The sequence below is a fragment of the Leuciscus leuciscus genome (assembly GCF_965113295.1).
Source record: "Leuciscus leuciscus genome assembly, chromosome: 7".
NCBI classification, from domain to species: domain Eukaryota; kingdom Metazoa; phylum Chordata; class Actinopteri; order Cypriniformes; family Leuciscidae; genus Leuciscus; species Leuciscus leuciscus.
Genome location: NC_138731.1, coordinates 9,116,469 through 9,143,940, shown reverse-complemented (window position 1 = coordinate 9,143,940; position 27,472 = coordinate 9,116,469). Strand labels below are relative to the sequence as shown.

The 27,472-nt window shown below is 38.0% G+C and overlaps 1 protein-coding gene across 1 annotated transcript; it reads left to right on the top strand.

The window, feature by feature from the left end:
* The first annotated feature begins 7,023 nt into the window (after nucleotides 1-7,023).
* On the top strand, nucleotides 7,024-26,704 carry rbm45 (RNA binding motif protein 45). The gene is made up of 10 exons (XM_082176196.1): nucleotides 7,024-7,476; nucleotides 8,517-8,639; nucleotides 12,524-12,650; nucleotides 12,728-12,847; nucleotides 17,597-17,779; nucleotides 19,027-19,156; nucleotides 19,999-20,095; nucleotides 21,126-21,289; nucleotides 21,874-22,090; nucleotides 26,129-26,704. The coding sequence occupies exons 1-9, from the start codon at nucleotides 7,201-7,203 to the stop codon at nucleotides 22,064-22,066; spliced, it is 1,413 nt and encodes a 470-aa protein (XP_082032322.1). The 5' UTR covers nucleotides 7,024-7,200; the 3' UTR covers nucleotides 22,067-22,090; nucleotides 26,129-26,704.
* The last annotated feature ends 768 nt before the right edge of the window (nucleotides 26,705-27,472 follow it).

Here is a 27,472-nt window from a genome sequence, read left to right as displayed (position 1 = left end):
AAAAATTTATACAGAAAAGATTTTCAAGAAGTATCAAGAAGCACTTTAGTGAAAGTAGGAGTGCTCCTTTGTTATGATTTTAAATACTTGTAGTGGTCACTTTGATGTATGTATGTAGGTATGTATATGTGTATGTGTATATGTATATGTATATGTATATGTATATGTATATGTATATGTATATATACAGTGGGTACGGAAAGTTTTCAGACCCCCTTAAATGTTTCACTCTTTGTTATATTGCAGCCATTTGCTAAAATCATTTAAGTTCTTTTTTTCTCCTCATTATTGTACACACAGCACCCCATATTGACAGAAAAACACAGAATTATTGACATTTTTGCACATTTATTAAAAAAGAAAAACTGAAATATCACATGGTCCTAAGTATTCAGACCCTTTGCTCAGTATTTAGTAGAAGCACCCTTTTGATCTAATACAGCCATGAGTCTTTTTGGGAAAGATGCAACAAGTTTTTCACACCTGGATTTGGGTATACTCTGCCATTCCTCCTTGCAGATCCTCTCCAGTTCTGTCAGGTTGGATGGTAAACGTTGGTGGACAGCCATTTTCAGGTCTCTCCAGAGATGCTCAATTGGGTTTAAGTCAGGGCTCTGGCTGGGCCATTCAAGAACAGTCACGGAGTTGTTGTGAAGCCACTCCTTCGTTATTTTAGCTGTGTGCTTAGGGCCATTGTCTTGTTGGAAGGTGAACCTTCGGCCCAGTCTGAGGTCCAGAGCACTCTGGAGAAGGTTTTGGTCCAGGATATCCCTGTACTTGGCCGCATTAATCTTTATCTCGATTGCAACCAGTCGTCCCTGCAGCTGAAAAACACCCCCACAGCATGATGCTGCCACCACCATGCTTCACTGTTGAGACTGTTTTGGACAGGTGATGAGTAGTGCCTGGTTTTCTCCACACATACCGCTTAGAATTAAGACCAAAAAGTTATATCTTGGTCTCATCAGACCAGAGAATCTTATTTATCACCATCTTGGAGTCCTTCAGGTGTGCTTTCATGTGTCTTGCACTGAGGAGAGGCTTCCGTCGGGTCACTCTGCCATAAAGCCCCGACTGGTGGGCTGCAGTGATGGTTGACTTACTACAACTTTCTCCCATCTCCCGACTGCATCTCTGGAGCTCAGCCACAGTGATCTTTGGGTTCTTCTTTACCTCTCTCACCAAGACTCTTCTCCCCGATAGCTCAGTTTGGCAGGACGGCCAGCTCTAGGAAGGGTTCTGGTCGTCCCAAACGTCTTCCATTTAAGGATTATGGAGGCCACTGTGCTCTTAGGAACCTTAAGTTCAGCAGACATTTTTTTGTAACCTTGGCCAGATCTGTGCCTTGCCACAATTCTGCCTCTGAGCTCTTCAGGCAGTTCCTTTGACCTCATTTGACCTCATGTACAATAATGAGGGGAAAAAAAGAACTTAAATGATTTTAGCAAATGGCTGCAATATAACAAAGAGTGAAAAATTTAAGGGGGTCTGAATACTTTCCGTACCCACTGTATGTGTGTATAGGTGTGTGTATGTGTATGTGTATGTATATGTGCATAGATGCAGATAACAAAATAATAATAATAACATAAAAAATTGTTAATTAAAGGAATGTAAGAATTAAAGGGGTAGGAGTACATACGTTTTACTTCTTCCTACTCCTTTTCGCACATGAGATAGAAGTATGTTCACACAGGAAAGTAGGGTACTTTGTTTGCTACTTATCTGTTGTTGTTGGTTTTTTTGTTTTGTTTTTTTGTTGGTTTTTAATGTTTTGAACATTATTTTATTTTATTTTATTTTATATATTCTTCTCTCATGTTCGAAATAAAGAAATAAAGAAAAGAAATATGTTGGCTTTAATTAACTTTTTTATGTCAACAGGTTCCAGGTAACTGGGTTACGTTGCATTTACGTAACATTATTTATTTCAATAAACTTAAGTTAATTATAAGGTTAATCCAATGCCGTTTAGGTGAATAAGGTTAACAGTCTTAATTTTGTCCAAAACAATAAAGTTAATTAAGTTCAATTATCCTAAAATTTATATTTTTACATTCAACCAAAACAAATAATCCAGTTTCATTATGACTTTATTCAATGAATACATTCACTTTTTCTTTTTTTTAACAATTTTGTTTACATTTTTACAAAGATTTCCAACATTGAACATGTACAAAATATTTAATCTGTAAAGACTGCCTTCACTTTTCAAGAAAAATTATTGGTAATTAAATAATAATTAAAAATAAAAGCATGTTGCCTTTAAGTGAAAGGGTTTATTAAATACTTATTAATGTGTTCTGCAAAAAAAAAGCAGCAAACAATTGATCAGTTGGTAAAAACAAGACTATTATTTAAAGGAATGTAACGGTTGATTATGAAACAAATGGACAAGTGCAACATTATGGAAAAAGCAGAAATGGTCCCGACCTCAGATTACAGGAGTTTATCTTTCATGCATAAATAAGACCAAGCATAGAAGAACGCACATCTGCACATTGTTCAGGTTTTTCATGTATTTCGATGCCTATCATGATGCCAACATCTTAGTAAGGATCTGTAGCCTCTGCTCCTTCATGTCTGACCACATAGATGCCTAGGCTGGTCTTGCGTATTGAGGTTAGGCAAAGCAAGGCAAGTTTATTTATATAGCACATTTCATACACAATGGCCATTCAAAGTGCTTCACATAGAAGAAATTAAAAGAATAAAAAGAAATAAGAATAATTAAAACAGTTTAGAATAAAAAAATTAACTAAAATACAGTACAGTACAAACAGTCGGAGGAAAAGCGGCACAGTGCTCATTCAGTAAATGCACAGCTGAACAGAAGTGTTTTGAGTCTGGATGTGAATGTGACTACAGTAGGAGCACATCTGATCTCTTCTGGAAGCGTTCCAGCATAATAGCTAAAGCGGACTTGCTGTGCTTAGAGTGAACCCTTGGTATTTCTAGCTGATATGATCCTAATGATCTGTTGGGTTTATATTCAGTGAGCATATCTGCAATGTATTGAGGTCCTAGGCCATTGAGTGATTTATATACCAGTAATAATACTTTCAAATCAATCCTAAATGTAACTGGGAGCCAGTGTAAAGACCTGAGGACTGGTGTGATGTGTTCATATGTTCTGGTTCTGCTCAGCGTTCTGTATGAGCTGCAACTGTCTAATGGTCTTTTTGGGAAGGCCAGTGAGGAGTCCATTACAATAATCCACCCTGCTGGTGATGCACACGTTTCTCTAAGTCTTGTCTAGAAACTAAGCATCTAATTATTGCAGTATTTTTGAGATGATAGTATGCTGATTGAGTTATTGCTTTGACATGACTACTGAAACTAAGGTCTGGCTCTTTAAGATCACTAAATTCAAGGCTTTTGGTCATACCTAGGATATCCAGAACCACCAAAGGAGGGAGAGCATTTTCACATTTGGCTCCAAAACTCTGGAATTGTCTTCCTGATACTGTTCGTTGCTCAGACTCGCTCTCCCAGTTTAAAACTAGATTAAAGTCGCATCTCTTCAGCCAGGCATTCATATAATCCTACAGTTCAAACTACAATCCGGCCTCTAGCTCATAAATGCCAGAGGAGAACTGGCCCCCGACTGAGCCTGGGTTCTCCCAAGGTTTTTTTTTCTCCATTAGGTCACCTGATGGAGTTTTGGGACTCCATTAGGTCATTTGATGGAGTTTTTCGGTTTCTTGCCACTGTTGCCTTTGGCTTGCTCAGTTGGGGATATTTTGGGGATATTTTGGGGATATTTTGGGGATATTTAATTTAATTTTATCAATCAATAAATTCCTCTTGAAACAAACTTTGTTGTATTATTTTAATTTAATACTGTGAAGCTGCTTTGCTACAATCTGTATTGTGAAAAGCACTATACAAATAAACTTGACTTGACTTGACTTGACTCCAGAATCAAACCAAGATTCCTGACTTGATGTTTAGTTGTTTGACCCCTAGTGAAGGTATGCGTTCACCTTGAGAACTTCATCTTTGTTTCCAAACGCAATGACTTCAGTTTTGTCTTTGTTTAACTGAAGAAAGTTTTGGCACATCCAACTGTTGACTTCATCAATGCATTGGCACAGGGAGTCAATGGGGCTGTAATCGTTAGGCGAAAGGGATAAGTACATCTGTGTGTCGTCTGCATAGCTGTGGTACATCTGTGTGTCGTCTGCATAGCTGTGGTAAGAGATTTGGTTCTTTCTCATTATTTGGCTCATTGGGAGCATATACAGGTTGAACAGGAGTGGCACAAGAATTGAGCCTTGAGGGACTCCGCATGTCATGGATGTCCACTCAGACTTATGGTCTCCTATACTCACATAATAACCTCTCCCATCTAAGTATGACCTGAACCATTTTAGGACTATCCCAGATAGCCCCACCCACTTTTCCAGCCTGTCAAGAAGTATGTTATGATCGACAGTGTCAAATGCAGCACTGAGGTCGAGTAGTACCAGCACTGATAATTTTTCCTGAATCAGTATTTAAGCGAATATCGTTTATTATCTTTATGAGCGCTGTCTCTGTGCTGTGGTGCGGTCGGAAACCAGATTGAGAATTGTCAAAGTATCCATTCGAGCTTAAGAATTTGTTCAGCTGATTGAAGACAACTTTTTCAATGATCTTGCCTATGAAAGGAAGATTTGAGATTGGTCTGCTATCCAGATTGCTCTTTTTCAGGAGGGGCTTGACAACTGCAGTTTTCAGGGAGTTTGGAAAACTCCCAGAGAGAAGTGAGGCATTTACCACTTCTAGAAGATCTGCTTCCAAACAGTTTAACACACTTTTGAAAAAAAAATGTGGGAAGTGTGTCAAGAGCGCAGGTTGATGTTTTAAGGTGCTGTACGGTTTCTTCCAAAATTTTGCCATCAATTTCTTTGAAATCAGACACTATGTAACTTTCTGAGGATGTGGTCTGATCTGTCTGACCCCAGCGCAACTCAAGGATGTGCTGATCGCCTTTCTCATATTATTGATTTTCTCAGTGAAAGAGGAAGCAAACTCACTGAATTTGCTGTCTGAGAGCATTTCACTGGGAATCTGACTACAAGTTTTGTCTTCTGCCACGTGCGCTCTGCTTTTCTGCATTGTCTTCTCATATTCTGCACCGCTGTTGAGTTTCTCCAATGTGCTTTTAGTCTGCCACTCCTCTTCCTGGCCTTCACAGGAGCAATACCATCTATTACACTTTTAACTTTTGAGTTAAACGAATCAAGGAGAAAATCAACAGAGTCTGCAGATTTGCTTGGTGTTAAAGGGATACTTCACCTCTGGAAAGATGAATGTGTATTTAAAATGGGTCATTTATGTAGAAGAAATGTGTTTGAAGAAGTTGGTGCCAAATTTGGTCCCTAATGAATGAACTAGGCTAAGCTAAGTGCTATCAAAGTGTCGCCGCGCGCCAGAGCGATTGAGTGCACGCACTGAGACGAGAGAGGTATGTATCAACTCGTCTTAGTTAAGGGAATAACATAGTTTAATATGAAAAAAACGGTGGAGTGTTCTCATTTAAGCATCTCTTCTTGACAGACACAGATCTAGCTTCAGTGGCAGGAGAGATCAATATATCAAGGAAAATACAGAAATGATCAGACATTGACATCCTTCATAACAATCGATGAAATGTTTAGACCCTTACTGGTAAGTAAATCTAGAGTGTGTCCATGATTGTGTGTGGGTCCATGTACATGCTGAGTCAGATCAAAAGTTTTTAAAACAGTTTTGATTTATTTTGTCATATTGGTTTCTGCATTATCTACGTGAATGTTAAAATCTCCAGCAATAGCAAAACAGTCAAACTCTGAGGAAAGTGTTGATAACAGTTCTGTAAAGTCCTCAGCAAAGGCTGGAGAGTATTTTTAAGTGAGTTGTGTAAATTTGAGAAATAACTTTTTCTAATTCTGTCAACACAGCTGTTTTAGTTTTAATGCACAAACATAAGAGCATTATTTAATTTGAACTCACAAAATGTTGATTGCATCCTCAGTTTGAGCATGATTTGATTCCCATAAAATGAGGAGAAAGAATATCAATATAGCGCCACCTGTTGACCAAAGTGCGGAACTGCAGAGATAACAACTGCATCACAGTTTCCACAGTCATTAAGCATCACAATATTAATAACAATAATAATCAGAAATGTTTTTTAAGCATCAAATCATCCTATTAGAATGATTTCTGAAGGATCATGTGACACTGGAGCAAAGGCTGCTGGAAATGAATCTTACTGTTTTGACTGTAGTTTTGATCCAATAAATGCTGACTTGCTGAACATAAGAATCTTATTAAAAAAAATGATATATACTGATCCCAAACTTATTTATTTATTTATTTATTTATTTATTTATTTATTATTTACAGGTATCTTTTACTACTGGTTATTTTAAATCACTTTTATGTGAAGCACTTTGAATTGTCATATTGTAGTCATCTTAACACACTTAGGCCTGGTTTCACAGACAGGGCTTAGATTAAGCCAGGATTAGGCCTTAGTTCAAGGACATTGACCTAGCTTTTATAAACCTGCCTTAGAAAAACAAAACATTACTGGTGTGAATCTTGAGACAAAACAATGGCTGACAGATTTTAAAGATATGCCGGTGCAAGTTGTTTCCAGCTTAAACAGCTCAAACATGCATTTTAGTCTTAAATGCAAAACAAGGATCAGGTAAAATGATACAGGCAGTTTTAAAATTCATAAAGAATAGTCACCTTAAAGGGATAGTTCACTCACAAAGGATCGGCCCCATTGACTTTCATTGTGTTTCTTTTCCCCTCCATACTATGGAAGTCAATGGGGCCCATCACATGTTTGGTTACCCATATTCTTCTAAATATCAAATTTTGTGTTGAACAAAGAAAATCATACAGGTTTGAAACAATTTCTGTTTGAGTAAATTATGATAGATTTTACATTTTAAATTTAGTCAATTCACACTCCACACAGGAGGAGGCGGTATGAACCGAAAACCCGCCAATAAACCAAAAGAAGAAGAAGAAGAAGAAGAAGAAGAAGAAGAAGAAGAAGAAGAAGAAGAAGAAGCTCCTCTGTTGTTGTTGTTGAAATGTTGTCAGGATAATATCATTTTAAACGAATTATAGCTTACGCTGTATTTCTTCTAAGGGATTTTTAGATCAGTTTTGCTGCCTAGAAAGTCTAACAAATCAATAATAGAAATCTGATCCATGACTATGGACGAATCTAACCGCGCCTCCTCGTACCTGGACGAGCCGGCGAACAGTCGTCTGTTTCTCGTCACCAGTAAGTCCATAACCGAGGAGATCATCCGAGAACACTTCACCCCTTTCGGCGAGATCCAGGACATCTGGGTGGTGAAGGACAAGCACACGAAAGAGTCGAAAGGAGTGTCGTTTGTGAAGTTCTCCAAGTCCTCTCAGGCCTGCACCGCGATGGAGGAGATGCACGGCAGGAGCCTGGCCGAGGGAACCAAACCCATCAAGGTGATCCATAGAGTCAAACACCTCATTTATAGCGCTTTTACACAATGTAGATCGTGTCAAAGCAGCTTTACAGTGATAATAGGACATTAATAGTGCCAGACACAGTTATAGTCCGTGTTTGGGGGGTAACTCATTACAACTAACTTGTATGTTTTGCAATTTAATGACTGGGTCTCTGGGATGAGTGAAGCAATATAATCTCTATATAAATGCAGTAGAACTCATTACAAGTAACTTGAGTTACGTAATCAGATTACTTTTTCACGTAACTAAAGTGACGTATTTTAAAATTTACAACAAAATATCTGAGTTACTTTTTCAAACAAGTAACGCAAGTTACTTTGTTTTCCCGTTTATTGACTGACAGCTCCTCTCCTGTCCTCATGTTGAGACCAATCGAAGTGCAGAGGTGTTGTGTGTGGGAACATGATGTGTGTGTCTGTGTGTGTGGGAACATGATGGTTATTGTAGTTCTAGACTAAATGTGTGCATTTACTCATCTCACCTGCATAAAAAAGTTTCAATATTCCTCAAAATGAATAAAATCTGTGAAATGCAGAATCAGAATACTATGCAAACCACCAATAACTAAATGTGTTAAATAAAACATAATAATTGTGTGCATTTAATTGACCAATGTACTTGTTTCTGACCTTCGATGATTCATTTAAACCATGAGCAAAAATTACTATAAAATATATATATTTTTTGTCTTTATTGGTAAAGTAAGTGTTAATCTTTTTTTCTCCTGCATCTATTCTTCTGCTCAGCTGAATTTACATTTCCTTCAGCCTGAGGCTTATTATTTCACTTTTGGTGTGAAAGGGTCTTTACAATTTCCCAGTAATATAACTTTTTTTTAGTGACCTGGTGAAAAAAACCCAGGTGAAAAAAAGTAACGTAACGCATTACTTTTCTAAAAAAGTAACTAAGTAACGCAAAATTGTAATACATAACTTTTGAAAGTAAGTTTCCCCAAGGCTGGTTACAGTATGAGTCCTCATCACAGCTGTTAATGTAAGCGTGTCCTGCTCGTCCAGGTGTTCATCGCTCAGGCCAGATCCTCCGGGAGCCACCGGGATGTGGAGGACGAGGAGCTGACCAGGATATTCGTGATGATCCCAAAGACCTTCACTGAGGAAGATTTAAAAGACACTTTCAAGGTATTATCTGATGGGAAGTTTGAAAGCATGGCTTGAGGGGTGAATGTATCAAAGCATGTCCAATTTTACCCCCAAATTAAAAGGAAATTGACATCGCATGTAGTTATATTTTGCATAAAAGCAAACACGTGAATTTCTAATGACCAATTTATCATGTGTCTAATTATTTTGAGATTATAACAATATAATATGATTAAATGGTTCATTTCAGTCGAGAAAATGTGGTTGTGAAGGAAGAGGAGCTCAATAGATTATCTGGAATGATCCTAAAATCCTGAAAATTATCAAATTAAATAATAAAAAATTAAATTTTTAGATGAAAATATCCAAAAACCACTGGAACAAATATGTTGTTGACTTGTGTACTTAAATTATCCCAAATGTTTCTAACAATGTTTAAAATCCAGAGAAATCAGCTATTTTAACCAGTCTTTCGTAGAAACCATGGAAACACCAAAGATGCGTTAATATTTTGTGTTTTATTAAGACAGGTGAGTAACTGTTTAGATGCCTTTATCGACAAAACGAATTGTTATATATAAGCTCAACACGGTTAGTCTTTTTGTCTTAGTCTGTTTAAGTCTCTTGTTTTCTTGATTTACCGCCAGTAACATGCTTGTACCTCAGAGACAACACTATAGTATTCTGCCAAGTGACTATCATAGCAACACAACTCCTCCAGCTTTTATTAATGTAATGTTTTAATATCGGTCTAGTTTCCTGCAGTGGGAAACGAGTGTCTCATAGCAGCCACCGAGCGAACAACCTTAACATAACTTCAACACACTCAAATGTATTTCAATATGGTTGTTTTGATCAAGTAAAACAGCGCTGCATTGCTTTAATTCGTCAGATAATGTGAGGGGTATGAGTACTAATTGAGCACTAGTGACTGTTTCATTAGAATGAAATAAAATAAAATGATGTGAATTTAAGTGATCAAATGTAACTGTAACATTTGTTTAATTTCAGGGAAGAAGGAGGCTTGTGTTAGATGTAAATTTAATTGTAAAATAAAAAAACAAAATGAAACGAACGGCAGTGGCGACTGCGCCACTATCCAATAAAATATAAGCACATTCAAAACATCCAGGTAATGTCCTCTCGCCCGCCCTGCTTCATACCACAGTAATGCTAATAAACATTTAATACATTTGCTCATCCATGAGCGGATGAGTCCAGTCGGCTCATTGTTCATTCTACGCCTTTGTTTGGAATAAGCGACTTCTAACGGTGAAACTTACATACTGTGCCTTTAAACTTCTGAGGTATTTTCTGTTGGACGATTTGAAAACGCATCACATTTCACCCCAAATTTAAAGGGAATTAAACAAGAAATTGTGTTTTACATAAAGGTGAAGAATGCCAAATTAGTCTTTTTCCATTCATATCATTAACATAATTAAAAATGGGAAAATTTGGGGATAAAATTTCATTTAATTTAATCATTCTTATATAGCACAATTTAATGCAACATGAGCTGCAAATACAAGTGCTTCACAATAAAAAAACAACAACAATCAATACATAGAGATAAAAAATACATAGAACCACATAAAACACACCGTTGCAATGGAAGCCGCTTCATGAGAGGGCTCACATAGCGTTTAACAGATGTGATTTAACCTATAGTTAAGATTAGCTGGTGTTCTGGCTGATCTAATAGAGACGGGGAGATCGTTCCAAAGTTGTGGACCCCCTCGTGAGAAAGCTCTATCGCTCTAATGTTTATATTTTGTCCTGCTCACTCATTAAAGATGATGAATCTCTGATCTCAAGGATCTGGGGGGAGTATATATTGACAACATGTTGGACATAAACATAAGTGCCTGATTGTGAAGAGCCTTAAAAACAAGTATGAGAATCTTATACAGAATTCTGTAATGTACAGGCAGTCATTTCAATAAAATGAATAGCGGCATAACAGAGTCATGTTTTTTGGCAGACTTGATCATCCTAGCTGGCTAGTGATCTAGCATCAATTCCATATAAAGAGAGTTACAATAGTCTATTCGTGTGAAAACCAAAGCTGTAATTGCTTTCTCAAAATCTGGAACTGGTAAAAATGGTTTAGTCTTGGCTAAAAGACGTATATGAAAAAACTGGTTCTCACAACTGAGTTTATATGACGATCCATTTTTAAGTTACTGTCCAAAACAAACCCCAAATTTTTTACACTGGATTTCATTAAAGGTGCCCTAGAATGGATTATTTTATTATTTTATAATGTTTCCTAGTGTGCCCTTATAATGTTAGTATGTTTTTTAGATCAAAATTTGTTATAATTTAGAAATAAAAGGCATATTTCCTAGCCTGATTTTATCCTTTGATTTGAACACTCAGTTTGAAGGGGCGTGTCTGCTGTGAGACTTCAGTGTAAACGCCCTCTGCTGTGATTGGCTGACATGCTTGCATATGAAATATCTGGCATTAAATGTAGAGCTATCAGGAAAACTTTTACTATTACAGCTTTTATACGTTTTTACTATTACAGCTATCGGGATTAATAAATCGTGAGAAGTTTTTTAAGTATTTAGATCTATTCCCATCACATAAAAGGTTGCAGTGAGCATTGAGCAGATGACAGTCTGTTGATTGCGTGAATGAAGATCTTATCACTGCAACGCGATTTACTGATGCATAAATAGTGTTGAACGACTTTGAGAGAAAGATTATCTGTCTGAACTTGAACAATTACACATCAGAAATTCACATAACCCACTGGTTCTCCAGAGGCTCGGATGAAGGAGCTAAAAAATATATGTTTGTGTTCATTTGTACATCCAAACACTGAGCAACTGCCATGCTTCGTTCGCTCGTTTGCAAGCCACAATGTCTCTCGAGTAAAAAAACAATATCGCGCTGGATCTAAATAACACAGTGTAAATTACCGTTAGTAAAATCACTACTTACCGCTTGCGGGAATATAACGTTAGTTGAAATTGCCCCCTTCGTCAGTATGAGACGCCGAGAGAAGCCTGGCTGCTTGATATTGTTCCAGGTTAGAAAAAAAGTCCGCGGTGAAATGGGCAGAGCAACTAACAACTTCGAATTAAACTGTAGCGGTATCCGATTATATATAGATAGATTATAGATAGATCTGCCATTTTCCCTATGATCCTCCTCCTGCTTGTTTCTTCACCTGCAGAACTTCTGATGATTCGGCTGTGCAGTTTCGCCTGGCACTGAGCATGGGCTAGCATATGCAAATTTTTGGAGGCGTACATATTAATGATCCCAACTGTTGCGTCACAGTTGGTGTTATGTGGAGATTCGCCTGTTTTTCAGGGGTGTTTTTCAAAAACGAGATTTAAATAAGAAAGAGAAAACTATGGTGTTTGAGACTCACTGTATGTCATGTCCATGTACTGAACTCTTGTTATTTAACTATGCCAAGATAAATTCAATTTCAAATTCTAGGGCACCTTTAAACCAGGCAAGGGTGTTTGTTGATTTGAAAGATGGAGTCACAGCATCACTGCCAGGGCCGGACACAATCACACCTCAGTTGTGTCTTCCTTAAGCTTAAAACAGTTTGCAGCCATCCAGGCCTCGATGTCTTGTAGACATGCTAATAAAGTATAAGTTGAATTTGTATTTGACTGTCTCACTACTAGCACATATATCTGAGTATCATCTGCGCAGCAATGAAATGCTATATTGTATTTTCAGAAGAGAGCCCCCAGAGGTAACATATAAAGCCAAAAGAGTAACGGAGCAAGGACCGATCCTTGTGGGACCCCCCGCAAGATTTTGAAAGATTTTTGACCAAATTTGAATGATTAACATGAAAATCATGCATGGAATCTTAATGGTCCTATTTTCTTGTATTTGATTTGAAGCTGATATATGAGCCAGGTATCTCTCTGCTGTCTTTTCCACAGGTGTATGGAGATATAGAGTACGCTATCATTATCAGGAACAAGAACACGGGTGAAAGCAAAGGTCTGGGATACGTGCGGTTCCACAAACCCTCGCAAGCCGCCAAGGCCATCGAAAACTGTGACAAGAGTAAGAGTGTCATGTTCTCTACTTTACGACTATGGCTGTTGTTTTCAGGTGTGCTTATAAGCTGCTTGTCTCTGCAGCTTACAGAGCGATCTTAGCTGAGCCCAGGACCAAAAATTCATCCGCAGACAACGACTATTTCAGCAACCCCAGATCGGAGCACTCCGGGAACGATCCCGGCTCCAGCTCATACGCCTTTGGTGAGTATCTGCGCACTTCATTGCATTTATTTCTTCATATAGGCACATTTCTTAAGAACTCTCAAGAAGGATGATTCTTCCTATAAACTTTTAAGAAAGGTTATTCTTCTGGTCATGAAGAATAACTTTCTGTTCTATAAGATTAATAACTAAAGTACTCATCAATATAAAGCTTGTAGCTTAAGCTCACACATTTAAGAGACTTTGTTCGGTGAGCAGCAGACAGAGACAAGCGTATAATGGGTTTTAATAAATTAAACTATAAAAACATATGACTACATTTAAACAAAGAATGCATATAACAGAATGACGAAAGGAAAGAAAGAAAGAAAGAGATAGAGCAGATCACAGAATGGCAAAATATCACAAACAGTTAACCTTTGAGATCCAGCAAAGAATCAAATCACCTTAAAGCAGGGGCAGACAAACGCATTTAAATCGCGATAGAAATAATACTTCCATGGATATTTGTTGCTGAGCAAGAATGCGTGTGTGTGTGTGTGTGTGTGATGATCCTCGCTGGGTCCTGAGATTGAAGCGTTCTCTCGGTTCTTCCGGTTCGCGGGAAGTTCAAACGGTTTACTTGTAAGCAGGGCAGTCCATAAAGGGGGATAAAGGGGAACGTTTTCTGGGGCCCAGCCGCTAGGGGGGGCCCATGCAGTCCAGCTATAATTATGTTCATCCTAAATATAAGCAAAGCTTACCATATTTTATTTTGAACCAAAATAGCAACATTAATTGTTGAAAGTGAGAAAAAAAATGCATTTTATTTAATGTTGCTCGAGTAAAATATAGCCTGTGTCATAATGAAACACCCCTTTCCTGAAAATGGTCTGAGCAGGCTGGCGAGCGGGCGCGGTCGCCGTGAGCGCTGAGCGAGCAGGAGGAACGAGTAGTGAGTTGTCGTCGAAAAAGATGGATAAAGCAAAAAAGCTGTCGGGGGCTAAAAATAGAAAAAGAAAGAGGGAAAAGGAGATGGCATGTCAATTGATGCGACAGCAGCTAAATAAGTGGATGGTGAAAGGCAACAGGTAGGATTTAAAGTGTGACGTCCAGGCATGTAGATCCATCTGGCCATCGGGACTACCGGGAGATTCCCAGTGGGCCGACGTGCTTTTTGGGCCGATGCATCTCATACTTTTTTTCTTTTTTTGTCTTAACGGCCCATAAAACTGTACATTTGTTTAGTTTTGCTTTGCTTAATCGGCGGCGCTGGGTTACTGCCGGTGTAATGCATTGGTCAAAAAAAGTCAGCGTTAGTTTTTTTTCTGACACACCGGCCCATGAAACACGTAGATCAGCGGCCCATTGGTTCTTTTCTTGATGGTCACTGGGCTGGCCCAATCACATCTTTAATGTGAAGTATATAAATATACTCTTTCAAGTATAGAAATTAGTACAAAACGAATTATGAAAGTTTCCTTTATTTTTGCCCCCCAACCCCCCTAGAGGTACAGAGGTCCACTCACCACAGCTTTACCAAAAATCCTGTAAGAAACACTGGTATTGCTATGGCTGCATAAACTGCATACCCACCCCTGAGTCTCTCTCAGTTAAATGTGTATATATATATATATATATATATATATATATATATATATATATATATATATATATAGAGAGAGAGAGAGAGAGAGAGAGAGAGAGAGAGAGAGAGAGAGAGAGAGAGAGAGAGAGAGAGAGAGAGAGAGAGAGAGAGAGAGAGAGAGAGAGAGAGAGAGAGAGAGAGAGAGAGAGAGAGAGAGAGAGAGAGAGAGAGAGAGAGAGAGAGATATGAGTAGCCTATAGCAGATTTGGGGTGGGCCCATTCACTGGACCTTTTCAGGGGCCCAGTCATTTCTGTGGTCGGGACAACATTTTTTGGTCGGGAAGTTCGGTCTGGACTCGTTCCGTTGAGGAGCTATTATGCCCGAACAAAAATTGTTCGGACCAATCAAATTGTCAGGGCGGGCTTTATACGATGATGGACAGATGAGCAACGTAACGTAATCATCCACGTCACCAATGAGCGCTTGGGTTGAATTCGTTTACAACACAGATGACTGCCGCTGGAGAATTATTTCACGAGTTCACACTTACAAATAAGTCAAATAGAATAAATGCGTAGTTGGCGTGCTGTCTGAGGAGAAGGCGGGCTCGGTATTCGGCCCGAACCCAAAGTGCTCCCCCCGTATTCCAGGCTGTGGAAGAACAGGCCGAGAGTGAGTGGAGGGATGCTGAAAACTGTCATGGAATGTTAGGTGAGTTGACAAAGTGAATAAATATATGCTTCCTCTCATGCTGATAGTGTAGACCAGACGGTCATTGTTTGATGACAAGTTGATTGGATTGATTATGTGAACGTGCTCCTCTCGAACTTTGTTTATAAAACATTATGTGTAGATTCCGCCATCGCGTCTGTTATAGAAGATATCGACAGCGCATTCATTTTAAAAGAGGAACAGAGAACCGCGATCAAGGCATTTGTCGATTGGAAACATGAATGAAAAACATACATCACTTACACCGTTGCTCTGATTGGTTATAGGTCTATCCAATTGAGTGCAGAGGCATTTTCCTTCCTGGTTCGGTTGAAACACGCCCCATAATCAAAGCTCAATGGAGCAGTATCAGACTCACATTCTGACTAGAATCTGAGTATGACGACGTCAGGCTAGCTTGTAAGCAAAGTTGCCAGAAATTCAGGCTAAGTCCATTTCACTCGTAGATAGAAATGAATGAGCCCGAGACTAAGACAAGGCAAGAAGCCGGAGATTAGACCACTCAGAAAACTTTGAGCGGGAGAGTCTCTTTGTCTCCTTCTGCCTAAGTTGCATGGTTTATGATGGCGTCAGAATTTGTCATTTCTACTCCAAAGGAAGGTAAACATAGTATAATATGTTTTATTGTAACATACTATATATATTTAGCTAAGGCAAACCGAGAGATTTAATTCGATACCAAGATAGATATGCCTGGAAGATACAACAGTAGAGATACATTCTTACACTTGAATATAAGCACTGAGAGTTCAGCTAACACCACTAGAAAGTCATAACTAGGCTAATATGAGGTGGGAAACATACATACACATTCCATATACCTTTTGGAATGACTTATATTCTGAGTTAAATGCAAAGAGTGTGTGTGTGTGTGTGTATTGGGGCGTCTCTGAGAGGTCCATCCACTTCTTGCTTGCCGTGAGGGGGCGTTGAGGTGATCACGATCTGTTTGACGCTCATGAAGGAGTTTGGAGGTGTTTCTGTTTAATCTCTACCATGACACTTAATGTGTTAATGGAGCAATCTGATCCGGACTCATTGGCGCTAGGACTGTAATTTACATGAGTGAGTCCAATAGGTTAAAAGCTTTCTGAAGTTTAGAATGAATAAGTCATTGTGATTTCGTCCAGACGCTACACACCTTAAAATAAAGTGTTACCGGATGTACTTTTAACATGGCCTTAAATCTCGGTAGTGACTTAACTCAGTGGTTCCCAAACCTGTCCTGAAGGCACCCCAACACGGCACATTTTCTTTGTCTCCCTAATCAAACACACCTGATTCAACTCATCAGCTCATTAACCCATGTGATAATGAGCTGATGAGTTGAATCAGGTGTGTTTGATTAGGGAGACAAATAAAACATGCAGTGTTGGGGTGCCTTCAGGACAGGTTTGGGAACCACTGACTTAACTGACCTTACAGAAAGAGGGAGATCATTGCAAAGTTTGGGTCCGACACGGGAAAACGCTCTGCCGCCTTTATGTTTGTAGTTTGTTCTGACAACACAGAGAAGATTTTGATTTTCGTATCTCAAAGATCTAGATGGATTATAAAATGCCAGTATACTAGAAAGATAAGAAGGGGCAAAATTGTGTAACGCTTAAAAAACAAGTAACCGGATCTTATAGATAATTCTGTCTCGAACCGGCAACCATTTCAACGATATTAAAAACAGAGTAAATGACTCAAATTTCCTGGCTGACTTTAGCATTCTGTATTTTTTGAAGACGCGCTGATGCTTTGTTGTCAATTCCAGAGTAAAGAGAGTTGCAGAAGTCCATTCGTGAGAGAACAACCGCAGAACCTGCTTTCTCAAAGTCAACAGTCGATAAAAAAGGTTTAGTTTCAGCTGAGAGACGAAGGGAAAAAGTTTATTTGTTCGTCCATTTTTTAACTGGTGACAAGTCACCTTTATTTATATAGCGCTTTTTACAATACAGATTGTTTCAAAGCAGCTTTACAGAGATAACAGGAAAATAATGCAACAGAGTTTGTTTCTAGAAGAAAATAGCGTCACAGTCCAGCTTTAGTAAGTTCAGTGATGGCTCATTTTTGTTGTAAAAGTTATTAATTCAGTTCATTTATAAATACATATAGCCACTCTGGAGAAACTGTGTCCTGAAAAACAAGCACTAGAAATAAGAAATACTACATAAAATGTATAAGTAATCAAATGTATAAAAAACAATGCATAGTCTTAAAATTACTAATTAAATGAGTAATTAGTAATTAAAGTTACTGAAGTGATTCAGTCAAGAGCAGTGAGAGGTTTTCTCTTTTTTTATTGTTTATATTCACATCAGGTTAGTTAGGCTGCAGTCACTTTAAGACCGACTGCACGGATCAAGTAAAACTGTGTACTGAAAAAACACCAATTACACTAGTTGTAATTAAGCCTGAAGATTCAAAATATTCAGCCACTTCCTGATAGCTAGGGCCAAACAGAATTGTGGTTTGTTTTCCTGAGTGTCTGTGTTTCCCTCAGCGCACGAGTCCAGCAGCAGCTTCGCCCCCGTGGGGGACACGTGGAGCTCTGACATCATCACGCGGTGCCTGATGGTGTCGTCCCGGGCCGCGGTCACGCAGGAGCAGATCTACGGCCTGTTCGACCTGATCCCGGGGATGGACTTCTGTGAGATGCAGATCGATCAGTACGGCTTCAGCAAAGGTTACATTCAATTCAGTTCACAGATATTTGTATCACAATACACATCGTTTCAAAGCAGCTTTACGGAAAATGCATGAGTCCACATCACAATTTAGAGTGATCTGTTATCAAAGTTATGCTTTTCAGAAATGTACAGTACAGGCCAAAAGTTTGGACACATTACTATTTTTAATGTTTTTGAAAGAAGTTTCTTCTGCTCATCAAGCCTGCATTTATTTGATCAAAAATACAGAAAAAAAAATGTAATATTGTGATATATTATTACAATTTAAAATAATTGGTTTTCAATTTATTATACTTTAAATTATCATTTATTTCTGTGATGCAAAGCTGAATTTTCAGGATCATTACTCCAGTCTGTCACATGATCCTTTAGAAATCATTCTAATATGATGATTCATTATCAAAGTTGAAAACAGTTCTGCTGCTTAATATTTTTTTCATAACCTGTGATACTTTTTTAGGATACTTTGATGAATAAAAAGTAAAAAAAAAAAAATATATATATATATATATATATATATATATATATATATATATATATATATATATAAAAAGAAGCAAATGTTTTAAAAATAGAAATCTTTTGTAACAACAATATACACTACTGGTCAGTAATTTGGGCTCAGTAATTTTTTTTTCTTTTTTTTAAATAAATCAATACTTTTATTCAGCAAGGACGTGTTAAACTGATAAAAAAAGTGATAGTAAAGAAGATTTATATTATTAGAAAATATTTTTTTATTTTGAATAAATGCAGTTCTTTTTAACCTTTTATTCATCAAATATATTAGGCAGCAGAACTGTGTCCAACACTCATAATAAATCATCATATTAGAATGATTTCTAAAGGATCATGTGATAGACTGGATGTCACATGTGACACTGAAGACTGGAGTAATGATGATGAAAATCACAGAAATAAATGATAATTTAAAGTATAATAAATTGAAAACCAATTATTTTAAATTGTAATAATATATCACAATATAAAAAAAAAAATCTGTATTTTTGATCAAATAAATGCAGGCTTGATGAGCAGAAGAAACTTCTTTCAAAAACATTAAAAATAGTAATGTGTCCAAACTTTTGGCCTGTACTGTACATGGAGCTTTCCTGACCGTGTAGCACAGCAACGTCACATGAGCGTAACCGCAATCCAAAATCTCTGATGGCTGACACATGTCTACCGGTTAATCGCCCACCCCTTTCATAGATTAATTTGCCAGTATGTGTGTGTCCTGCAGGTCAGGTGGTGGTCCGGTATAATAACCTGGGCTCTGCGGTTTATGCCAAAGAGAAGCTGAATGGGTTTGAGTATCCGCCTGGTAACCGGCTGTCAGTCACTTACATAGACGACGGGGAGGACAGGACCAGGTAGAGTCCGCTTTACCTTCGTCTGATTCTGTTTCACAGTGTACACAGTGTTTCTGGTGATGGGAAGATGCATACATGCTGCCTCATTAACAGATCCTCTGGTCTCATTCTGTTATTAGTGTATATATCTAGATAAACTCATTACTTCACCTGTCTCTTCTGTTGCATAAGGGATTGTGAGGTGTGTATTCAGACACCAGATATAATTTTTTATCTCTACTTACTAGTGTGTGCAGGACACAATAGTTCATTTATGTAAGTGAGGAGAGCAAAATAAAGTAAACTGTGACACATTATACACACAAATTCTCCACACAGTGACTACCAGTAACATTTATAACAATTTGGGACCAAAAATGATTCCGACACTTTGACCTGACCATGTTTGGCTTAAGTGTTTTTTCTTTAATTGCTAATGCTCTTTTTACACACAGACTGAACAAGATGAAGCATTGCTTGGTGATTGGTTGAGCTAAACTGGTATTATCTAATTGTGTAGTTAAATTTAACAGCTGACAGATATCCAACATCATTCCTCTGAGAGACAGTCTAACAGAAGGACGGACAAAACCAGTCAAATATCAACTGAGTTCATAACTCTGAGTTCTTGTCATATTTTATTACCATTTTCTAAACTATAGCGAATAAACTGTGATAATGTGGGAAATATTGAAGGTGTCTGAATAAATGTAACTGTATCTAAACACTGTGAACATCCACAGGAAAGAGTGCAGCATCTGGGTAGCTAAAGGTGGATGGTTTTCATTGACTGCTGTATCTCAGCACTGTTAAATAAGAAGTGCAGGTTTAGTTAGTGATGTTGTGTGTGTGTGTGTGTGCAGTCCCGTGGGGAAGATGGCGATGCAGCTCGTGGCCGCTCAGATGATGTCGATGGTGTGGAACGGCCCCTGCGGAGCGCAGCTGATGAAGACCAGCGCCGTGAGTAATGTGCATTCAACCAGGAACATCTGCACATAATAATAATAATAATAATAATAATTCGTTACATTTATATAGCGCTTCTGGGTACTCAAAGCGCTTTACGTGGAAGGGGGAGGGGGGTCTCCTCAACATCCATCAATGTGCAGCATCCGCTTGGATGATGCGACGGCAGCCATAGTGCGCCAGAACGCCCACCACACACCAGCTTACTGGTGGAGAGGAGACAGTGATGAAGCCAATCAGTATATGGGGATGATTAGGAGGCCATGATGGACAGAGGCTAAGGGGCAAATCTGGCCAGGATGCCGGGGTTACACCCCTACTCTTTTCCGAAGGACATCCTGGGATTTTTAATGACCACAGAGAGTCAGGACCTCAGTTTAATGTCTCATCCGAAGGACGGTGCTCTTTGATAGTATAGTGTCCCCGTCACTTTACTGGGGCGTTAGGACCCACACAGAGCACAAGGTGAGCAGCGCCCCCTACTGGCCTCTCTAACACCTCTTCCAGCAGATACCTGGTTTTCTCAGGAGTTTCCCATCCAGGTTCTGACCAGACTCAGCCCTGCTTAGCTTCAGTGGGCGACCAGTCTTGGGCTACAGGGTGACATGGCTGCTGGCTACATCACACATCAGTCAGTTCTGCCATCTCTTTAAATGAGTGATTCCTTCAAAACTTTCGCTTTGGTGTTCCATGGAGGACAGAAACTCATACAGTTCTGGAACAACTTGGACATTCTGAGATTGTGTTTCTTCTGTGAGTCACAGTTATCACGTGATGTTTGTACATGCCATGGACCCTTTTCACATTTCCGGGGTTTTCAGAAGCGGAAGTCGTTATATTGAGGTGAACTTCTACAGTGGCGAACAGGAGAAGACGGCAAATATAATTATAGCATTCCCTGTTGCTCCCATAGCAAAATAAAAGCTTGTTCAGACTGATGATTGACCAGTGTTGTGTGTGTGTGTGTGTGTGTGTGTGTGTGTGTGTGTGTGTGTGTATGTGTGTGTGTGTGGTGTTCCTGTAGGGCTACACAGCGCCTCCTGTGGCCCAGAAATCTCGAGTTCAGACTGATGTGGCTCTTCCTCCTCTGAAGAAGCTGGTGTCGTCTGACGGCGTGGTGAAGGAGAGACTCTTCGTCATCTTCAACCCCTCACCTCTGCCTGTGGATGTTCTGGAGGACCTGTTCTGGTGTGTGTGTGTGTGTGTGTGTGTGTGTGTGTGCTCTGATAGTGTTGGAGCGTTGTGGTGTATTGTGTCTGAATTTATGTAAATATTTCCCATGAATGTTGTTCCACTACGGACATGGACACATGGGTGATGTTATATACACTACCGGTCAAAGGTTTGAAATAATTAAGATTTTCAAGGCTGCATTTATTCAGTCAAAAACACAGTAAAACGGTAATATTGTGAACTGTTTCATTTCATATGTGCTGATTTGCTGCTCGATAAGCAGTTATTATTATCAATGTTGAAAACAGTCATGCTGCTAATTTTTTTCTGAATTCTTTGATGTTCATTTTTTTAAAAGTTGAAATAGAAATCTTTTGCAACTTTATACATTCATAGTATTCAACACTGATAATAAGCATAAATGTTTCTTGAACATCAAATCATCAGATTAGATTGTAGAAAAAAAAAAAGAAAAAAAAAACTTTTTATAATTGGTTAGTTTGATTAATTTCCTTGAACCAATTGAAAACAATCCAGAAATGTTGACGGACAGTTTCAACTTTTTTTCTGTGATAATCAACACTGTTTTCTCCACACAGTCGTTTCGGTTCCCTGATGGAGGTTTACCTGGTTCCCGGCCGTAACGTGGGATATATAAAGTACTCGGACCGCAAGCCGGCTCACGACGCCATAGCACTTCTGCACGGGAAGGTGGTGAACGGGGTCAAGATGAAGGTCATGCTGGCCGACCCGCCGAAAGAGGAGTCACACAAACGCCAGAGAACATACTGACCTTTGACCTTATGACAGACACAGGTAAGTCAGATCAGTAGGTAAGACACGGGTGAAATATTTCAAATATTTAGGAATTCACCACAATATTGTTATTTCTGCTGTGAGTACAAGAGCAAATAAAGACAATCCAGAAAAACAAGATGAAAATTATGACACAATCTGTTATATTCTTTATAATTTGATGTTGAGAGTGAACTTGTTCGTGAATAAGTTGACGACTTGAGACATGATGGAAAACCCTAAACTGAACTGACCGCTCGTATATATGCGACCTGGAGAAACAATCCTTTAACATCTTCATCTCTTTTGGGGGATTCGTTTATTTCTATATCAGTAAAACAATGTCACGTCAGTCGAACAGAAACGCCCGTTCAAACGAAGCATGCAGTTCATATCTGTCCTCTACATTTGATTTGCGATCATAAAATTAGTCTATGGCACTTCGTTTCTAGCTTTGTGTGGAGGTGCAGTTTGTAATTTCACTGGCACTAGTGGTAGAAATGAGGATTGCACTTATTTCAGGAGCCAGACAGAAAACAAGAATTTTTTTAAATGTATTTATGTTCACCAACTCTGCCTTTATTTGATAAAAAAATACAGTAAAAACAGTAATATTGTGAAATATCATTTCAATTTTAAATATCTGTTTTCTTTGTGCATAATATAGTGAAATGTAATTTATTCCTGTGATCAAAGATGAATTTTCAGCATCATTACTCCAGTAACTGCAGTTTATTAATGTCAAATAAATGATAAAGAAAAAGATTTTGTAACTTTATTAATGTCTTTACTGTCACTTTTGATTAATTGAATGCATCCTTACTGAATGAAAGTATTAATTTCTTTCAGGAAATACCTGACCCCAAGCTTTTGAACTGTGGTGGAACTGAAATAAGTGTAAAACTGCCATAGATATTTCTCTCAATCCATGAACGGTATTTTGCATTTATCACATAATCCGTGTGACAGTGTAATTATTGAGCCAGTTTTCCTGATTTGCTGTAATGCAGGGGTGCCAAACTGCTCCTGGAGGGCAGTGAGTTATCAACTTGAGTTTAAGTAATCCTGAAGACCTTGATTAATGTTTAATTAGGGTTGAAGCTAATTCTGCGTTCCAGACAACTCGGAAATCAGATTTTTCCTCCTACTTGAAAATAACGTCTGGAACGCCTCTCGAAGTCGGACATCCGACCTGTGAACTTGTGGCAGATCGATCAACCCCGACCCCAGTGAAACACGTTATTTGACGTCATTACCAAGATGGCTGCAAGTCCTGCTTCCAACAGCCATTGTGTGGATACATTTGTCTAAAGCAAACATTGACATTATATTTGGGACATTTCAACGCAGATTTTCCCACTTCTGACCTCGACTCGAACGCGGTATAACTCTGCAGGATCTGAGTTTGGCACCCCTGCTTTAATACAACACAATGACGAGTAAAGGATACTCATTAAAGGAATAGTTCACTTTAAAATGAAAATTAGCCCATGATTTACTCGCCCTCAAGCCATCCTAGGTGTATATAACTTTGTTCTTTCAGACGAATACAATCGAGTTATATCAAAAATGTCCTGGCTCTTCCAAGCTTTATAATGGCAGTGAATTGCAAACAACAGTGCATTTGATAAAAGTGCATCTATCCATCATAAAAGTGCATCTATCCATGATAAAAGTGCATCTATCCATCATAAAAGTGCATCTATCCATCATAAAAGTGCATCTATCCATGATAAAAGTGCATCTATCCATGATAAAAGTGCATCTATCCATGATAAAAGTGCATCTATCCATGATAAAAGTGCATCTATCCATCAGATAAAAGTGCATCTATCATCAGATAAAAGTGCATCTACCATGATAAAAGTGCATCTATCCATGATAAAAGTGCATCTATCATCAGATAAAAGTGCATCTATCCATGATAAAAGTGCATCAATCCATGATAAAAGTGCATCTATCCATCATAAAAGTGCATCTATCCATGATAAAAGTGCATCTATCCATCATAAAAGTGCATCTATCCATGATAAAAGTGCATCTATCCATCATAAAAGTGCATCTATCCATGATAAAAGTGCATCTATCCATCATAAAAGTGCATCTACCATCATAAAAGTGCATCTATCCATCATAAAAGTGCATCTATCCATGATAAAAGTGCATCTATCATCAGATAAAAGTGCATCTATCCATGATAAGTGCATCTATCCATGATAAGTGCATCTATCCATGATAAAAGTGCATCTATCCATGATAAGTGCATCTATCCATGATAAAAGTGCATCTAACCATCATAAAAGTGCATCTATCATCAGATAAAAGTGCATCTATCATCAGATAAAAGTGCATCTATCCATGATAAAAGTGCATCTATCCATCATAAAAGTGCATCTATCCATCATAAAAGTGCATCTATCATCATAAAAGTGCATCTATCCATCATAAAAGTGCATCTATCCATCAGATAAAAGTGCATCTATCCATCATAAAAGTGCATCTATCCATCATAAAAGTGCATCTATTCATGATAAAAGTGCATCTATTCATGATAAAAGTGCATCTATCCATGATAAACGAACTCTACACGGCTCCTGGGGGTTAATAAAGGTCTTCTGAAGCGAAGCAATGCGTTTGTGTGAGAAAAATATTAATATTTAAAACTTTTTAAAGTAAAATAACTAGCTTCCGGCCGAACGAACATGCGGATTCCACTTAAGTCTAAAGCACAACTTATGCGAGTAATGCGACGCACTGCTGATATTTACGCTACGCCATGACGCACTAAAGCTACTTCTGACGTCATGAGTTGTGTAAGTTGTGCTTTAGGTGCAAGTAGAGACTGCGTTTGGCTGGAAGCTGGAATTTTATTTTGTAACGTGTTAAATATGAATATTTTTCTTACACAATCTTTATTAACCCACAGGAGCCATGTGGAGCACTTTTATCATAGTAAAATTAAATAATTTAAATTTTAAAGTGAACTATCCCTTTAAGTGTGTAATTGATGCTTTATTTCTGTATTGACTCATTCTTATGCTGCCACAGAGAATTATGGGATGTTTTGTTGCATCCGACATTCAACAAACTGACTAAATGAGTAATGTTTAAACCACTAGTTCGTCATCATCAAAATCACAGCAAATGTGTAGACAAATTGTATAATCAACATTCACAATTGAAGCATAATTATGATCAATAGCAATGTGCTTCTGCCAGGTGAGGACATAGAGAAGAATCTTATCTGATGTATTTGTGTAATTCTGTGTGGTGCCACTAGTGTTGTGGAAATTACAAGCTTCATCTTTAAAGTCGGAATGAAATCAAAATGGACCTCATTTATTTCCATAATGCATGTTACTAGTCTTATTGTGAATTATTCAGTCTGAATCATTCACTTTAATCAAACGGTCATGACTGGCTCCTCCTGTGACATGCTCTGTGATGTGTGCAAGGCAGCGTTGGGTTCAAGTTAGTTCAACTTTGAACCTGAATTCGCCTCAATTACCAATATCAAGATGCTAAATTTGGACAATGGAACTTCACTTTACAATAACATTAGTTGACATGAACTAAGAATGAACAATACTTCTACAGCATTTATTAATCTTAGTTAATATTAATTTCAACATTTACTAATACATTATTAAAATCAAAGGTATTTGTTAACATTAGTTAATGCGAACTGTGAACTAACATGAACAAACAATGAACAGCTGGATATTTATTAACTAACATTAACCAAGTTTTGAATACATACATCAAAAATGAATAAATACGGTAACATATGTATTTCTCATTGTTAGTTCATGTTAGTTAATACATTAACTAATGTTAACTAATGAACCTTATAGTAAAGTGTTACCAGTTTCGCTAATGTGACTGCGGCCTTGTAGTCTTTAGTAACATTTCACTGTTACTTAATCGTAACTTCCGTTTTATGGCATCTTCAAGTTTTGAAGTTCAGTCGTAAATAGAGGCATTACCTGATCTCTCTTTCAGCTGTTCTGGAGATTGTGGACTTGTGTAACTGTGACTATGATGTGTTTGTTCTTACAGAGTTTTAAGTGACATGACGCATGACCCCGACATGACAGGACGAGTATTAACGATGACACGACCTCATAACGACGGACACTGACTGCCGTACTGCCATTTCAGTTCTTTTATAACAATCAAAATGTTTTTGATTTCTCTCTCTTTTGTTTTCTTCTTTTTTTTTTTGGTTTACTTTTATCAAACTGCCAGTAATTCAGACACTTGAAGGGATGGTTCACCCAAAAATTTTAATTGTCATCATTTACTCATCCATGTCATTCTAAACGTGTGACCGACTAGATTATAAATATATAATATGTTTTGATATATTTTAAAGAATGTTTTCTGAAACAACATTGGACCCCATTGACTTTCTTTGTTGTGGCTCATACTGTATGACTGTCATACAGGCTTGGAATGACATGATGACGAGTAAATGATGTTGTTTATTTTATTATTTCTTTTTATTCTATTTTTGAGTGAACTATCCCAATTAACGAAGGTGACAGACAAATGTCAGATGAGTTTGAGCTAATGCATGGACTCTGTATGTGTTTGATCTGTATGGAATTACAAATAAAGCGTTTGACAAATTAAGCGGTCTTAAATGGTGTGTTTGTTTCTTCGTTCCTGTTAATTAAAGTCCCCCTGTGGTGAAAATGAAGCTTTTAATGTTGTTTATGTGTCTATGTGGTGTTTATAATATGCTTTAAGACAAACCATGTGTATATTCATAAGTCGACAGCATTGCTGAGTATTTTCTCCTTAAAACTGCAGTGAACCAAAGACAGTCTCAAATACACGCTTTGAAATCGCTGGTGTTTCTGATGTCACAAACTACCTTGTAACCAATCAGATCAACGTGTGATCGTCAACCAGTGGATCTCTGAGCTGAGTGAGTGAGTGGAGGCGGGGCTCATTTGCATATTCATAGTACCACGTATACTTAACGAGGCAAGGGTGAAGAGTTACATTCAAGATATTTTAAGACATGAAGAAAATAAAATTCGGGGAAAAAACATTTAAATTGGTCATTTTGGTGAGTTGAGTTTTATAGGTTTTAAAAAGATGAGTTTTATAGGATACAATTATTGACTACAGGGGGAATCAAACTCGTCAAACGGGGACTTTAAGACGTATAACAGCTATTTGTGAGGAACAGAATTACATTTCTGTCAGATCCTCTTACAAAGCTATTGTATGACTTGCGCACAAGTTTTATGGACCACCTTTATGGTGCTGCTTCGCTTTTTTTGGGGGGGGATAAAATTGAGAAAAGTTTAAACTGTATACAGGCTCTTATACAGAACCATAAAGTAACAGATCTGTACATGTAAAATGACAGTCTACACAGGGTATCGAATG